At 40.3% G+C, this 18,346-nt stretch overlaps 1 protein-coding gene across 1 annotated transcript in view; it reads left to right on the plus strand.

Annotated features, from left to right (window-relative positions):
• Window positions 1-18,346, plus strand: part of LOC104294285 (transmembrane protein FLJ37396) — a 39,683-nt gene that overhangs the window by 13,786 nt on the left and 7,551 nt on the right. The window contains exons 11-19 of the mRNA XM_009893871.1: window positions 1,078-1,187; window positions 1,469-1,601; window positions 1,710-1,913; window positions 5,682-5,902; window positions 8,243-8,339; window positions 11,726-11,926; window positions 12,892-13,013; window positions 13,957-14,185; window positions 18,107-18,309. Of these exons, the coding sequence (XP_009892173.1) occupies window positions 1,078-1,187; window positions 1,469-1,601; window positions 1,710-1,913; window positions 5,682-5,902; window positions 8,243-8,339; window positions 11,726-11,926; window positions 12,892-13,013; window positions 13,957-14,185; window positions 18,107-18,309 (1,520 nt within the window). The remainder of the gene's footprint in view (window positions 1-1,077; window positions 1,188-1,468; window positions 1,602-1,709; window positions 1,914-5,681; window positions 5,903-8,242; window positions 8,340-11,725; window positions 11,927-12,891; window positions 13,014-13,956; window positions 14,186-18,106; window positions 18,310-18,346) is intronic.

Here is an 18,346-nt window from a genome sequence, read left to right on the forward strand (position 1 = left end):
ACTTCAATGAGTAACTTTGTTAGGATGTCTCACGCTAAGCAGGATAAATTTGACAAGCACCAATTTGTGAAGATACATTGATAGAATTTTCTCTAATCATAAAAAAAACCAATGCCAAAATCAATGCTGTAAACCCCTTAACACACTGAAAAGAATTCCAACTTATGCCATCCAAGTTCAAATGAAGTGGTAAAATAAATTGGGGTAGACAAGTGGGTTAAGAGGACAAATTTTGCTTATATACTAGATTGTTTGAGAAATTAATTGGATAGCGCCTAGTAAATCACTGTCCATAATGTTCCACAATTAATAAATACTGTGTGACTCATAGTGATACTCTCATTTACACTGGTACTAATGCCAGTTTAATTTCACTGATGTGATGCATGCAAGAAAGCCTTTATGGAGCTGATAACAAGGCAATAGCTATTTTCCTGCTTGCTGCTCTTCTGCTGCTCTGTGTACCACATTGTTGAGTGTGCTGGAAAGGAGTGAGAAAAAAATGCAACTACTGAATTTAATTTTACAGAATGTTAGCTAGAGCATTTAATGTATGCTTGTGTTGGGGTGTACATCATAGTAAAACTTTTCTACAGCCGAGTCTGATGTTACTACTTTATTGCCACACTATGATTTTGCCCCATGCTGAGCCTATGATCTGCAGGAGCCCAAAAATCAGTTTTTCTTTTATAGCAGGAGGAAAAAGGATGGACTAGGAGGTCAGACATGTCACTAGCCATAACTGGGTTGAGGTTTTGATGAACCAGGTTTTCTGAATTTCTTTGGAAAATTTCCTTGATCTGACCCTTGCCTTGTCTTGTCTTTGGAACAGCTATAGCTCTTTCATACAGCTCGGGGTCTTTATAAGGATAAAACATTAAGGACTAGAAAGCAATCAAATATTGCAGAGTTATATGCCACAATAATTTCACTGCTTGCTGGATTATGAATTTCATCCAGTATGGAACTTCCTTTTCTTTTCTTTTCCTTTTGTTATGACAAAGCCCATACATAAAGCAAATAAGAATCATATGCATACGTGCCACACTAATTTTTAACTATGTGTGTTGGAACTAGGAACTAACTACTGAGGATAATAACACAGCTGTGGCTCACATTGGGGAGGATGTAGGAAATATCAGCTCCAGTAAGCCTGCAGCATCCTTCGGAAAGAAGAATGAAAGAGGGTAAAAAATTGTTTATGTGTATATATATGTCTGTATATATTTAAAAAAAAAAACTGAAAGAAGGAAGAATAATTGATTTCAACCTACCGTATCTCTGACAGAAGCAGTAGTGCCATCCTTTTCCATTATTCCATACCACAGGTTTCCATGATAGTCAGTCCCGTAGGCAGCAGCAGCCTTCTCTTAGACAATAGACATAACAAAACTGCCTACTTTAGAAAGGTTTAGAAATCTCCTTGAGTAGCAAAAATGTAATTACTTTTTTTCTGTCTGGAAAAAAGGTATAGTTATATGGGCAGCTCGCAGCTGCTAGGATTAGAAGAGGGCACGACTGCCCACCGGGAGCATGTGGTGAGGAGAGGAGCTTACTTGTCCCTTCTTTTCCTACGTCACCTGAGACTTCGGGAGCTAAAGGTAAAAAAACTCAACATAAAATCTGCAGAGATCAGAGTTAACTTTTTTAAGAGGAGAGCTGTCATCCAACTGAAAATGCAGTTGTGCATTTGCTCCGGTTTGTTTCAGCGACTGTGCCTGGGGATCCTTAACTACTTCAGGTCCGTGGAGAGAAGCTTGACCATCAGTACCTCTGGCCTCTCCTTCAAGGCTGGTCACCTAATTCCCAGTGCAGAAGACACCTCTTGGGTCAGTGCTGCCAAAGGAGGCACTGGTGCTTTTGGTGGCCTGAGTTCACAGCCATATGTTCACTACACACCGGCAGACTACAAGGTGAGGTACCACCCAGCCTTTTGTCTTCCAAAACGTGTACTTCAACTGGAGTACCTAATCCAGTTCTCTCTTCTGTGCAAGCTATGTTGAGACCAATTGCTGAGTCATCTGAGGGATTCAGTGTAGCTTGTTCCTCAGAACCACGTGTCTCACCTTACACCTAACAGGGAAACACCTGTGTCTACCAGCGGTCTGAGCAAACCTCTGAGAAACTTCAGACACATCGAAGTATAATGCCAATACTGCCTGCCAGATAAACATCTACTTAGACCGGTGCTGTTGGCTGTGCTTAAACTGGGACCTTTTCAAGTGCAGGATTATCACGCAGAGTCCATGTTCATGAGAAATTAGAGGCATTTTGCAATTTATGGAAATTCTTGTTTAAGTAACTCCTAACGACTTCTAAAATGTATTCTTTAGATTTAGGTAGAGTTTAGGACTTACTGTTTTTTAACCTTATATGAGGGCATGTGGCTGAAGTGATATAATTAGTACACTTAGCTTCACAGACGGGAGAAATAATAATTTGAATTAAATTCCTAAGGCTTATCAAACTTTGGTTTCCCCAACTTTTTTGTAAAATATACTGAACAGAATCAATACATCATGCTGAGATTAGTGGTTTAGATGTTATGTAGTGTTTTGTCTTTTGAGCTGTATAATTTCCTTGCAGCCCTACTACCTAACACTCATCCCAAAGTTTGTGGGTAGAACCAAAAAGGAACTAGGCTTCCGGCCGCCGTTTGTTGCTTATATTAAGACTTCAACTCCCCTCCCCCCAAAGAAAAAAATCAGAAAAAAACTTTATGTCCCTAAACATAAAAAAATCTAAACCTCTTTGAAATGTGAAATGTGTGGGGAGGACATGGAGTTGATGATGTTTTTAAGGTATCTTTAGTTTTATTTCTAATATGGACACACTTATCCTTTAAAAATCTAGTAAATTAAAATTCCTAAATGAAAAGTTACTTGGAACTAGAAAAAAGTGATTTTCCCCTTAAGAAATGTTGAACGGGGTGGTCCAGCATCTTCGAATTTTCCAGTCAGAAAAGGTAATTTAAAAACTTATGTTTTCCAATGGGAGGTGTCGGTTTTCTGGGAAGCAGGCGTTGTGACAAACTCCCCTTCTGAACTCAGCATAATATACATTTATGTTCATTCCCTTTTTTTCTGTCGTAGAAGAAATGATGCAAAGATCAATCCTGACCTTCGGTCTAAGCACTCTCTGATCTGGAGATTAGCTGTGAAATACTTCAGAGAGCTCCAAGCAATGAGAGAGACGTTATTTCACAGTGGCTCCTCCTTCCCCTGAACATGGATATAGATATATACGCTTGAACTTCAACTAAAGCTTAGATAAATATTTATTAATCCTATTACAGTTTAATTGGCAAGAAATTTACAAGCAGGGGCAACAGTATTTCCTTAACAACAAACAGCTTCAAATGTGTTTCTTTTTTTTAAAATATACTGCACAGACTGTCTCTCAAGAACGAAACAATAATAAAGCCATTTTACTGGCAGACTAATTGAGACCTATCTAACATACTCTCTGGCACGTGCTATAAACCCAAAGCATGTAGCATTGTTTTTAAAACACTTTTAGCATCTCCTCTATGCCCAAAATTGGAGGTGTACCTGTGTTATGAATCCCTCCGCGTTGCAAGCTGTGAGCCCGTGTGATGGCTCAGTTGGCAATGTATCCGAAACCGAGATTCAGAGGCAGTGTTGCACGCTTCCTAGCAGACTGCTTGGGATGGAAATTATCAGAGACATGAGTTCCAATGACAGAAGGCCCTGCAAAACAATACATTACATTAAATTAAAACTCTTTTCTGTCCCCTGCTGAGATTCAGCTTGGAATAAAGTAGATAAAATATATGTAGGTGCATAACTGTTGCTTTATAACTCAAAAGGGATTTATCAAGCCCCAGTAAATCTAAGCAGAGTTAGAGAAGGAAAGCAAAAACCCGCAGGCAAAAAGCATCACACATAAATATCCAGTTACTTGATTTGTTGTTATAGACATATAAGTGGGTATTAATGTTTTTTATTGGCATAAGTAATCTTTAGAAGGCTTGGGTAGTCTCTTTAAAATATGACTCCTAAAACAAACACAACAGGGAGAAAGTCTTAATTTCTTTTTGGTTTTGTTAGAACTCTCCAGTTTTGTAGTCACATGCCCATTCTGCAGAATGCAGTAGTCTTGACTGAGATTTTTAGGAGTGGCACAGAGCAGGAATCATCAGAAAAAAAATCAAGCTTGAAAGTGGAGATATTTCAATGAATATTCTCCATAAGGATGTTTAAAAACATGACTAAAAGCCCCTTCTATCTGCTATGGTGAAGTCAGCCCAGTATTAGCTCAGTTATTTGCCTAAATCAAGTTGAATTTAATTCTTCTATAAAGGGCTTTGATTTAACCTTTAGCAAATTCTGCACCACATCGCTAAAAGCGGTGAAACAAATAGTCTGTTCAGAAGAATAATGAAAGAACAGAGAGTGCAGAACACTGCAGTGAAAAAAGGAAAGGAACCTGACGAGGCTGATCCAACACTATGTTCAAATAATGTGTACATTTTGAAGGGCTGCCTCATTAACTTTATGGTAAAGAATGAATTCTGATCCAGCATAGATCTGTGAGGCTGGCAAGCTGTTCTTCCCAGTACGTTTAAATTTGATTAAGATTTCCATGACTAAAGCAAAGACCTTTTCCTTTCCTTTGAGACATTCAGGTGCTAGCAGGTAAACTTTGGGTAGCACTGGGGATCCTGTAAAGGCTTATATTAGAAGAGCCAGTGAAAGGAGGAAGTCCCAATACATTGTACATCATTCTTTGGCACTGAAGTGAGAACAAAGGTGCATTACATACCAGGAAATAGTAAAAACAAACAGTGGGAAATGAGGAGCTTATATTTGCTTGCTAGCTTCTTAGAAGAAGAGCCATTTTTGAAGGTTTCTATGGCTATACCACTGTACCAAGTGCTTATTTACACTGGGAGATTAACTTCTGTAATTATACACCAAGAGGTAGATGTATGTAATTCCCTTTGTGGCACTCCTAGTCAAGAAACAGAATATTTTGAAAGCTAGCGCCGCTTCTGCTGACTGCAGTACTGGATTCTTGCCTGGGGTGTTACCAAACTAACTAGTGACTCACTGCCAGGGTAGATGATTCTCTTTTATAGATGCTGATGTTTTTTTAGAAAAATAAGGTCATTGTTGAACTATTCTATTGAACAAGTGCTGATGTCACAGCAATTCGGGACATCAGTCAATGGGTGTTCCTTTTAATTAGTACTGAAGTCTTTGTGCGTGTGAGCTTATCTCCAAATCTTGCAAGTGTAACTTACCCAAGAAGTTTTTAAAAAATATGTTGACTTCATATTTTAATATTAGAATTTAAGAGACTTTTTGCCAAATTTGAGCTAAATTAAAAAAGGGGAAAAAGTTCTACCTTAGTTCAGGAGCCAGTCTTCTCATTTTGGTGCCTCCGTGGTGCTTTTTGTAGATTTATATGCCCGAAGGAAATAGTAGGCACAATAGTAATTTCATACAGTTTGTCTTACTCCATGATAGTATAAATGAAGCCACAGTGTAGGTGTTACCTGTAAAAAATAATATCTCGGCAATATTGTTCTTTGCTAGTGACAAAATACCATGTTCCTCATGTTCCTAGGCCAGGTCCACCCTTAGATCTGTTGATTATACAGAATTGCAATCCTTGCGGAGCTGCTTGTATCTCTGTGTCTGTTTTTCATGGCACAGGTCCACAGCACTCAGTTCATGGAGTTTGCAGAGGTGGAAAACCACGGCGACTTTCACACTAGTGAAGATGGATACATTCACACACAGGACCAGCGAGGTGTTTACATAATATACGATGTGGCTTTAGAGGACCTGAAGGAGCTTGAGAACCAGCTGCTGCTTGTGGCCAGCCAGTACATCAAGAAAGAGAAAAGTAAGGTATCTACACGTCCAAAAGACCTGTGATAATTTGGTTTGCTGTTTTCAAAGTAGGCCGATCCTATGACTTCTTGAATCGTTGCTGTACTTCTGCAAGACCAAATGCTGACCGGATTTTTGGGACATTTCTTTATCCTATCCTAGTTAGCTAGGTGATGAATGTGTTACAAAGACCTAACTGAGCATGTGGAATTGCTTGTCACATGTTGTTAATGTCGCAATTTTGCACTTATTCAGGGTCATAGACATCAAAGTCATCCTGGAGGGGAAAATAACACAGAAGGGACATCTACTGATGTAGTTAAGTAATATAATGAGCAAGCACATCTTCAAGGCACAGAGAGAGAGTCAGAGAAGAAAAATGTTAATTGTTTCTGCATGTCTTTTAATTAATGTATTAGATTGCTTTTCTGCAGAACTAAATTTACCTCCCACCACTTTTAAACTTTTCTCAGTTGTAAATAAAAAGCTGCAAAATGTTTGATGTTCTAAACTTCCTTTTTTCCTGCTGCTTTTTTTTTTTTTTATATAGTAAGAACTGAGTTGAGGCAGACTGTATTACAGATTTCTAAAAAGAGCAGCTGTACTTGTAGAATAGTGAGGAGGAAGAAACTTGTAATTGTAGAAAGTATGGGGGGAGGGCCAATAGAAAACAGTGAATAAATGGCACAAACATGTATGATATTCAGAGAATTGCACAAAATATCTCTTAAATTACTGGAATTACTGGTTTTGATGCTTTTGTGTTCTTCCTTAAACTCGAATGTTCTGACATAGAATGCAAGGCAGAGATGAGGATTAAATGACCAAAAACCTTTACAAACCTGTGAAAGCCTAAATGCCTGCTAGGACCTCCTTTGAAATCACCTGAAGGTCTTCATTGTGGACCTTTTTCTGGACCATCTTTCATATAAGGACAGGCTGAGAGAGCTGGGACTGTTCTGCCTGGAGAAGGCTCAGGAGGGACCTAATCAGTGTGTATAAATACCTGTTAGGAGGGAATGAAGAAGAGGGAGCCAGACTCTTCTCAGCAGTCCCCACTGACTGTACCAGAGGCACTGGCCACAAGCTGAAACACATGAAATTCCATCTGAACACAAGAAAACACTTTTTTTTTTACTGTGAATGTGGTCAAACACTGGCACAGGTTGCTGAGAGATATTCAAATGTGGAGATACTAAAAATCTGACTGTCCGCAGCCCTGGGCAAACCACCCTATGTAGCCCTGCTTGGGAGCAGGAGGTTTGGCTAGATGACCTCCAGAGTTCCCTTCCAACCTCAGCTATTCTGTGATTCTGTAATTACAGGAGGCAGACTACTGAATGAGTCTGGTGTAGCAGTTCTTGTGTTTATAGGTCACTTCATTATCACCCTCACACAGTACACTTGAGGGCTGATCATGTACACCCTGTCCTAGTTCCTTATGCTCCTTCTTGTTATGGTCTCTTTCTGTGTGCCATGGACCCAAACACTTTTAATGTTGACTTCTCCAGTGCTCATAGACTTCAAATGACTCTTTTGTTCAGCTTTTGAAAAATAAGACACTTAAAGTCTGGAGCTGAGAGCAGCTGCTGAAGCCTCTTCTATTTACCCCATGGCTGATTTTTAACTCTGAAGCTCTAAACATTTCAGATTCACTCTGCTTGATTTATCATTGTCAAAATTAGCTCTAATTTAGATAATATCACAACCAAGAAACCAAAAGCATGATTTCTTTAAAGGTTTCTCAAAGGCTGCTTGTGTAGAAACATTTGTAGTGATTCTTTTTTCGTTCCTTCACAGTCATTTTAAAGTATGACGACTGTCTTTTCTAATAGCAAGCCTTTTGAAAAGAAAGCCTTCCCCTGGGTCAGCACTCTGCCCTGCTGTATCTCTTTATAAAATTTATCATTGAGTAGTCTGTGCTGCTTTTCTTTGGTCTGAGAATGAAGGTGAGGAGGTCCCAACACAATTTGGTGCTGTGAAAAATTAAGCTTCTCTTCACTTTCCTCCCCTAGTTTTCTTGTGCTTTCTCTGGATTTATTTCTTGATGTGGATCTTTTGAACTCCAGCCTCTCAAGGAATATTTGATAAAAGGTGATGGAAGAGATATGTTTAAACCAAATGCCTGGTGTGCTTGTTCTTTGCCTTGCAGAATACTCTGAGGCCCTCCAAAGCTTACAGGACTTGAAATATTTTTCTGGCCTGGGGTTCCCTGGCAAGCAAAACCCACCACACTGTGCTATAAATAAAAAGAATTACCACAAGCCCTGGAACTCTAGGCATGTGGAAATCCCTCTGATACTGGCATCTGCTTGTTTTCTACTTTTTTTTTTTTTTTTTTTTGTCTTAGGCAATGTAACTTGTGAGCAGTTCAGTGGCAGCAACATCCTTGGCTGGGCACATGCCTCTGTGGATCGATGTGCTGTTCTGCTTGACCTCTGGACCTGTGAAACTGCTTTCTTGGAAAAAAAATGCCAGGTACAGAAGCTTTTCTTGGTCTGAAAACAGTGATTTGCAATCTTTTCACTTCAGGTTGTGCAAGGTTCCCTTTCAACTGCATTTCCCTTTGTGTATACACATGGATGTCAGAACCAGCAACCACAGGTGGTGGTATCGGTTTCAGATGCTTTGGGAGCCTGGTGCCAGGATGGGTGCAGAGAGTTGGAGCTGGTGGGTGCTGTGAGTTGGGTCCAAAGGACCACATGGAATGGCTTTTGCAACAAGGGAGCAGATGTGCTCTTGCTGTCAGACAGCAGTGTCTGTAGCTGCTGTGCCATGGGTTGGAAACACTTCTGCAAGGCCTTAGGGAGAGCCATACACCACTGGAAAAGATGACTGGGAAGGACAAGACCATCTCCAAAGCAAAACTGCAGAGAGTTTTCTTCCCCTGTTTGCATGCCAGGGAATGGAGTACATATAGACTAGGAAGAATCACGTCCAGCCTGGAGGAGCCTGGGCCACCAGAAAGTCCAAGATGCAAATTATTCCTGTGGTCCTGGCTGTCCCTGCTTTCTGGACAGGGTGCAGAGAACTTTTTATGGCTGTCATTAGAATTGTAATCATTGCATCGTTGTGAAGCCCAGGGTAAAGAGACTCAGTCTGCAGCTAGGTAGCCCCATCATTTGGATTACCCTTTGTCAGAAGGAACCAGAGAGAAATTTTGTATATTACAGCATAAAAAAATAATCCATTTATTAATAAAACCTGGATATATGATTCTATATATATTATAAATTTATTTCTTCTTTGTGAGTTAATGTATTTTACTCTACTCCACTCTTGTGAGACCCGCCCTGGGGTACTGCGTCCAGCTCTGCAGCCCCATAAGGAGGACATAGACCTGTCGGAGCGAGTCCAGAGGAGGCCCACGAAGGCGATCAGAGGGCTGGAGCACCTCTCCTATGAAGATAGGCTGAGACAGTTGGGGTTGTTCAGCTTGGAGAAGAGAAGGCTCCAGAGAGACCTTATAGCAGCCTTCCAGTACCTAAAGGGGCCCTACAGGAAAGATAGAGAGGGACTCTTTAACAGGGAGTGTCACGGTAGAATGAGAGGTAATGGTTTTAAACTGAAAAAAGGTAGATTTAGATTAGGTATTAGGAAGAAATTATTTTCTGTGAGGGTAGTGAGACACTGGAACAGGTTGCCCAGGGAAGTTGTGGAGGCCCCATTCCTGGAAGTGTTCAAGGCCAGGCTGGATGGGGCTTTGAGCAAACTGATATAGTGGAATGTGTCCTTGCCCATGGCAGGGGGGTTGGAACTAGGTGATCTTCAAGGTCCCTTCCAACCCAAACCATTCTATGATTCTATAGTTCTATTTGAGCAAAAAATGCCATTATTTAGTATGGAGTTAAAAAAACCCAACAAACCAACACTAAAAATGCAATAAGTGATTTGTAGCTTTGCCATTCACAAGGGCTGCTGTATATCCTGCAGGCTTTCCCCTTCCCCTCACTGAATCTAGTCATGAGTCTGTATGTTGCCATGGGATATGAAAGCATACAGGGTTTCTGCCCAAAGACTTCAGTCTTGAACGATGAAGAGTAGACAAGTTCAGAGGAAGGGACCCAGAGGAGTTTGGAAGCATATTCCTGCCTTTGGGACTGGTGAGTCCCACAATGCTGTGAGTGTCAGGAAGTGGAAAGGAGCAGATAGTCCACTTCCAAAGAAGGGAGAAATGGCACTAATTGAGGTTGCCTTCATACACTTCAAATGTTTTGTTCTCAGACCTGGAGTAACACAGGGCAGCTCTCAAAATAGGAATGCTAGAGGGTGTTAGGGCATCTCCTGTGTACCACTGAAGAGGCTATAAATAGAAAACCTTTTAAACTAAAATAGTTGTATGTAGTTTAGGAAATCTCCTAAGGCCACTCTCCCATTTTCATAGAGGGGCTTTGTGTTACAGAGCTATATAAAATACTATCTAATTGCCTAGTTCACAAAGTTTCTGTTCTCATCCCAATATACTTCTCTTTCCACTGCTGTATGATCATGCTACCTCTGTGACTCTGCCTTTTATTTTTATCACAGGCCTTCCATATAAGGAAATTTGCTTTCTTTTGGGAAGAAAAACTCCCAGCAGAGAAGAATGAAATGTCTACAGCAACAGTGCACTAATTCTCTTCCAAAACCCTCAAAGAGTATATTCTTGATCTGCTCTCACAACCCAACTCCCAAGGCAGGATTAAATGTACAGATGTGCTGTTGCTGGAGGTCTTTTGCTTTTAACTGAAATGAAATGGAAGTGGTTCTTGCTAGCTTTGTTTCCAGCTGGACAGAGTTCTTTCTGAATGAGGAAACAATAGCCCTTTGTCCAGCAGCTGAGACAGCTTAGCTTAGCCAATATAAAACTTGCTTATGGCCTGTTGCTCAAGCACTGTCTTTGCTTCCTCCAGAACACTTCAGTTCAGGCAGGTCTAAATCAGAGGACTCAACTCTTTCCATTGAAATCTGAATTCTCAGCTACCAAGTTACCTCCTACGCCCTCCTGCATCTTCCTCTTCCACAGTTTTCTGGTCTCAGTATGGAAACTAGCATGGATGTTTTTCTACTTGCGTGTCAATGCAAAATAGCCAGATCTAGATCATTTCATATTGACATGACCGATTTGTCCAGAAGCAAGAGCACTGGGTGTTCATATTTTCAGTCATCTAATTGCCATCTGACCAAAAAGTAGTACAACGTCACCTTGAGAGTTCACATGCTGTCACATGTGCTTGGCACATTTCTTTTTATGTTCTAAGTTGTGGGTCTGTGTAATTAAAATTTTTATTTAAGTAAAACTTTACAACTATTCTTGGTAGAGGAGCCTGAAGAGGGCATGTGCCTTTGTGCATCTTTAATTACATCTTCAATTAATTTGGTATTTCTCCAAAAAATGTAAGGTAACTGTGACAGTCATTGCCAAATGAGATAACGGGGACTTTTGGATGAGTCTGCAGGTTTCAGGTTGGGGCAAATGGAGTTTTTCAAAGATGCAAAATCAGTGTGTGTGCTGGAAAAGAAACAGAGAATGGATTAGAGTGGAAAGAAGTAGGTGTTTTTAAAGTAGTAAGTACATTGTCTTGTTACTTTTTGAAGGGAAAAATGTGCAGAATAAAAATCTTCATGCTTCAGACGAAAAAAAAACATGTTAACTGGGCAAGATTTGGAAGAAATTTCTCATATGGTCAGTTTGTTCTATGTTCTGTTGTTGAGCCTTCTGATGAAGCATCAATTAATATCCTGTGCCAGAAATAAGATGCCATACTGGGTCACTGTTGGTTTGATACAGGTGACAAACTCCATGTTCAGAAATCTCTCCCCAACAAAGAATGAATATTTGGGTGAATAAACATTTCTAAATGTGCTTCTGAATATCTCTTCAGCTTCTAGATGTTTACTTTGAAGCTTATCAACATGCTCTGGACCCAGAGGAAAGATTTGCTTTAGCCCAAGCTATAATTGACATCATGCATAAACGTCCAAGGTTTGATCTCAAGCTTGAATATTTTGTCAACACCTACAAAGATGAATGCATCTGTTTACAACTTCACCTCCAGCTGCTGAAGGACATAGTAAACCAACAAGTAGGTTGAATTTACAGTATATCCAGCTTGGGGAAGTAGGAGGTGAAATCGAGAACGGGAAGCTTTGGTTACAGCCTACATGGTTTTACAGTGTTAAGATGGGTCAATACTAATTTAATAATGAAATCTGTGGATACTGGGTAAGTTGAAGGCCTGAGGCTCAAGAGCAGAAAGCTACAATTTCATCAATATCAGAAAGAAAATGATGGAAAGATTGCAGAGCTTCATATGTCATGTTAAAGCCACATTTGCTACCGTTTGAGACAATTATAAATAATAGTTGAGAAGTGTGGAAGCTAAATAAAATTATAATCTATATTTGTTCTGTAATGCAGTGGATAAGGAACTAGTTCTGTTTATAGTAGGAAAGAAGAGACTTTAAAAAGAATATAAACAAAGCTTGTACTTTCAAGTGCACTTTGAAAAGCAGTATATTTCAGATAGCTGTGAATTCCTGTGCTAATAATGAAAACACATTTGAAATCTTCGTATTTTTCCTATCATTTAAAAATCTGCCTCAGCTTTCCTCTGTATCCTGCCACAAGATATTTCCTTTCTCTGAGCTTTGATTTCCAAGGCTGCAAGTTGGGAAGTTTAATTAGCTAACCTTTTTAACTTGGCTTTTAATCCACAAACGGAAATGTGGGGCTTGATACAAGAGGCTGCTGTTGTGCTGCTGTTTCCACTAATGCTACCGTATTGCTTGCAATAAAAATACAGCCTTGTCAGCACCATTGAAGTTCAAATTTGTTCTGAAGGAATATGAAAGATGCAAAATAATTTTAGCAGGAATAATTAATCTAGAGTGGGTATATATATAATTGACTTGGAAATTTATATATATATATATAAATAGAAATTTTTGCAGCTTATGTTTAAATGAAGAATAGTTGGTTTTGCCTTGATTTCTAGCTATGCGTGAATTTTATTGGCTAATGTCACTTGTGTTTATTGCTGAGTTTTAGATAGATGCCCAGAGGGAATACCTTCACAAGATTTGGCGGGAAGGTCAGAGAGGTGGCATTGGTGAATTTGGGCTTCCTTATAATGTAATTACTAAGCAGCTTATCTCTCTTAACACTAGCCGGTGAGTAATTATACAGTTTTATTTTTCTGGACAGTACCTCCTTCTGTTCTAGTTTCTGTGATTGATTGTAAAAATTTGGGATCCAGAACCTGAAAATAAGACTATTTGAAAAAATGACAGTCTTAGGGTGAATGAAACAATAGATCAGTGTCTCATGTTATTTAGTCTCATGCTATTTAGATAGCCAGAAAAACATCCAAAGAAGAAAAGTGATTCCTCCCCCATCACCTTTACGCTGCCCTTTCATGACAATGGATTTGATAATTGCACCTTGCAGTACCCTGGGACATTAATATTCCCATGGATACAGATTATTTATTCAACAGCAATGATGAAAGTGGATACTGAGGTTAGCTGTGCTTTAGATTTGCTGCATCGGTATCCCAAGCTGGCTTTGCAACTTTCACTGCCCTTTGGCCACAGCCTATACTCTTTCCAGCACAACTGTCAGGTTGGATGCGTCTGTATTCTGTTTTCACACGTGGAATCCACATATTACCCACAGTACAGACCTGCCACATGTTCTCCATCCTGCAGCTGTGCAGCCCTGCGGGTTATATGAAGGGTTTACATTCCTCCCCAAACACACATTTTGATTTTGTGTTGGTTATCTGAGGGCTTATTTTCAAGTGCAGACAGTTTTAATGGGTGGGCGTAGTAGACGTGAAAATGCAGTTAATAAAACATGTCAGCTAACGAAAGATAATTTTAAACATTTTCTGTTTTCATTAGCAAATGAGACTACTTAGTTGTGTTCCAACATAATTACGTTTATTAAGGCTTCAGATCTATTTTCAGATTTGATGATTGATTTCTGATGTGCACGAAAGCCATTGCAAATTGTTCTTACAAATTAAGCAATTGCAAGGTTTCTTGATATATGCAATTTATAAAGGCCTTATTTGAGAGCTATTTGTTCTTTCTCCGTTTCTGTTTTTTAAAGTCCTACTTTGAAGAACATTTATTTGCTGGAGTTTCACCCTTCTCTTGGTCTGGTGTACTTGATCCCCAAAGCTCTTGAGTATATCTACCAGGAATTCTACGGCATCTGCAGGCCAAAAACAGCCAGCAAAACAAGTAATCTAGAAAAACAAGTACTTCAGCTAGTAGTTGATGAGTGGCTAACTATGGAAAAACCAGAAACTTTTTACAACTCTCAGATTCAAAAAGATGTAAGTTCCATTTTTAAGTTAGTAATGACTCTTTAAACCAGAATGCCCAAGAATGTGATCTTGCTAGTTCATTTACACTTGCTGGTTAAAGTTCTAGCTATGTGATTCACAATTCAGTTATTTGCTTATGATTGATGAAGATCCATTCCATCCACCTTTAAAACAAGATTTTTTTTCTGTAAATGAACAGAGAAAGGTAGAATTCTTGATCTCATGCCAGTATAAAGTGAGAACACTGAGCTTAATGAGAAGGAAAATACACAAACTTAAACTGACACGAAATCATGGTAAGTCTTCAGGTTTTCTATTTGTGTGTGTATACAATCTGCAAAAAAAGAAAAAGACTGGACATTAAAGCAAATATTGTTATAGGTGGAGCCGGTTATTACTATAATATCCACCATTTCCTGGTGTAGGACTCTGAATTCAGTTGGTTATAATTTTGATAAATGCTAATTATTGTGAATGAAATTATTGATGCTGGATGTCTCTATCATGTTGATTTCTTTTTTAATTAGTCAGCTTAGTTGTTGTTGAGAGCAAGAAATGGAAATAAATTTCTTTATCTGTTTTCTCTACAAGCTTGTGATACAGTTATGCTTTAGAGCATACATTTCAAGTTTGGGAAGACTCACTAGGTAGTGATACGCTATGCTTTCACTCCTGCCAAGTTTGGCCAGCATAAACTAAAATAAAATATGTTATTTCAGGTATTTAAAAAATGTGTAGATGTGGTGCCTAGGGAAATAGTTTAGTGGTGGACTTGGCAGTGCTAGGTTAATGATTGGACTTGATGATCTTAAAGGTCTTTTCCAACCTAAGCAGTTCTATGATTCTATGATTCTACGTTCAGTAGGAAGACATTATCTGAAGTTTCTGTGTGCCCTGGTGTATCTATCACCTGAGGCAAATCAGGACTTACCACTGTCCCTGCAATAATACCTCTGGTCTAAGCAATCCATGTTTGATTTGGGTCTGAGCATTGAAAGCGAGTACGAGGAGCTGTTAGCCTGCGCTGTCACTCATGTTGCCTTCACTGGAGGCAGCAGAGAAAGCCGGCTGAGCAGATTGCAGGGGAGATGCGGCAGCTCCGTTAGTGGAGTATCACAGAATCACAGAATGGTTAGGGTTGGAAGGGACCTCTGGAGATCATCTAGTCCAACCCCCCTAACAGAGCAGGGTCACCTACAACAGGTTGCACAGGACGGCGTCCAGGTAGGTTTTGAATGTCTCCGGAGTGGGAGACTCCACCACCTCTCTGGGCAGCCTGTTCCAGTGCTCCACCACCCTCAAAGTAAAGAAGTTCCTTCTCATGTTAAGATGGAACTTCCTATGTTCAAGCTTGTGCCCATTACCCCTCGTCCTATCACTAGGCACCACTGAAAAAAGACTGCTCCCATCCCCCTGGCACCCTCCCTTTAAGTATTTGTAAGTAGGAGCTGGAGTAGGAGCTGGGCAGGAGCACTGAGAAAATGCAGCTGGCTTGGTAAGTGGGGTGGCAGCCAGTAAACGGGAGTGGAGATTGAGGTAGATGAAAAGCTAGGAGACATAGACTAGGACTGAGATCCAGTGGGTTCCTTCCTTTCGGAAGGAAAAGATATGGGGGAAAAAGTGCACTGCAATTTGGGCCAGGGCAAGGAGGCACCTTGCATGGGGGTGGAGGGTTGAGAATGGTTTGGTAAAGAGATTGGCTCAGGCTGCCCAAAACCAGTGATAGCAGGACTCATTAATCAAGGGAGTGGGGATGAAAATTAAAAGTTTTAGGCATGGAGACAAAACTAGTTAGATGAAGAGATTGGAAAGATGGTGATGGGTACGAAAGTATAGAAGCAAACTAAAGGCAGAAGGGCACAGCCACCTGGGACGCTCCCCTCCCTGGCCTGGGGCAAAACCCAAGAATTACTTATCCAGCATCTTTCTGCTGTCAATAAAATCCACTGGCAGTGTCCCACTACTCTCTTGTCCACAGCAGACCACAAACGATTATTTACTTTTTCAGTTTTAAATCCTCGAAGTCAGTGGCAGAGTTCTGTGATGGATCTTAAAGTTACTACACTGCTGTTGCCAAGGGGGAAAGGGAGGGGATTTGTTGTGTTTACTTCTTGCCCATTCCTTTTTCTCCAACAGAAGCTGCAGATGAGACAAACACACGCAAGCAGGCAATGTTTAGAGGACGCTAAGGCTGTAGAAGTCTAGCATTTAAATTTTAGGAAATTTACCTTTGCCAGAGCAGATTGAATTTGGTTTCCTTTTGCATAGGCATGGTGATGCAGTCTTTACATGATCACATGTTGTTTTTCTTTATGACCTGGTGCACTAAAGTCAACATTTCTGTCCTTCCTGGATGCTCCTTTTGTGATCCAGGACCTCATTCTTTCATGTTTTTCCAACCCTTCACTAAGGGTGGTTTTACAAGACCCAGTTTTTATTCCTCATCTGACTGCCTAAGCATCTTTCAACTTCAGAATAAACAAATTACCCAGGGGCAAGGTACAGATGCTGCCAGCCTGGGAACAGGTGCTTTTTCTGTGTAGAAACATCAGGGAGGCTGTATAAAAAGAAAAGTGAATTCTGAGATTACACAACTAAATGATCCCTGGGAAACTATGAGATCTTTCTTGCTCACCCCAAGGCAGGATCAGCTATACTAATGTTATTCCCATAAGATGAACAGTTGTCCTGTTCTTAAACATTTAATGTGATAGACCTTTTCAAGCGGTCTGTTGTAGTGCTTCACCAGCTTCACCTTTACCAAGTTCTCCTTAAAGTCTAGCACAGATGTGCCTTGCTACAGTCTAAGCCTATTAACTCTTTTCTTCTCCTCTTTGGAAATAGGGAAGATGCTATTCTCCCTGTAGCAGCTCTGTGAAGAAGCACATAAAGATGGGTTGTCCTGTCCCACCCATCCAGAGTCATAGAATTACAAAAGCGTATTGTAAAGCTTTGGGGAAGAGGGACAAAATAAAGTTGCACAACTTGTGACACAAGTTTGGGGTGTTGTCTTTTCAAACTTTTTTTTTTTTTTTCGATATTGCTGTGAAGGTGTAGCAAATGGCAAGTGTTGAAATCTAGACTTTTATTACTAATAACTGCATGGCTGGGTTCAGATTTCCTCATGATCTGTGATTCATTGAGCATGAGCAGTGAAGTGTGAAGCCACTCAGCTATAGCAGTGGCCACATCAATCCTATCTGACATGAATAGGGTGGCACAGTTGTACAAGTTGTGACAGCTACAGACAAGGAGCATCTTCTCCTCCACACCACTTCCACAGGACAACAGCCAATGGACCATTGTCTTCTTTCCAGCTCTCCACATTACCAACCTGCAGCTTTTGATCATTTACCTTTCCTGGGATATCTGCTCTTTTGGAGGCTTGCACCATCCCAAGTAGAAAAGGGGTCCAGCTCTGCTGCGTTAGCTGACCGCATGAGTTTGCTGTCCCCATTTTGGGAGCATCATACATACGGTGGCACATGTGCTGGGATCTGCACACTCTTTAGAGGAGGAATAGCCTCAGCTAGTAATAAGTGAACCAAGGTACAGAGCCCCTGCTTTAGAGAGGCACATACATCTGAAAGCCTTCTGAATTTTGATTATAATAAAAAAGTCAAATATATTGTGTTAGATATAAAAAAAAAATAAAATAAACTTTGTTGAGTAGAGTCAGGTTTATAGATTCAGTGTCTTTACCTTTGAAGCAAGTGGCAAAACGCCAGTGTATTTTTAGAGGTCAGGATGGGTCAGGGTGGGCACAATTTTGACCTTGCACAGGTTGCAAGTCAGAAGCAACTCCAGTCATGAATTACTCGAGAAAAAGAAAAAGGAGAACTGTCCCCTAAAGTATTTAAGGACCTTTGTCATCTATATGTAAATGATTTTGGGGTTTTCCTTTTTTTTTTTCCCCCCCTTTCCTTGCAGTTATTTGCTGAGGTCCTGATAGAAGACCCTGCACTGGTGCAAGAGATTGCTCTGTCACTATTAGAGGAAGGAGCAGACGAAGAAAAAAAGACCAGCAGAGAAAAACAGCTCTTTATCCTGGATTCCTTCTCCATGCTCCTGGAGCTTGCCATGCTCCGCCATCGGCTGATAGAGGTATCAACAGAGAGTGCGCTGTTGGCCAGGTTAGTGGGTCAGTAGTGCTGGTTTAGCTATGGTGAC

This window comes from Charadrius vociferus, unplaced genomic scaffold (genome assembly GCF_000708025.1).
Source record: "Charadrius vociferus isolate BGI_N301 unplaced genomic scaffold, ASM70802v2 scaffold129, whole genome shotgun sequence".
Taxonomy (NCBI): domain Eukaryota; kingdom Metazoa; phylum Chordata; class Aves; order Charadriiformes; family Charadriidae; genus Charadrius; species Charadrius vociferus.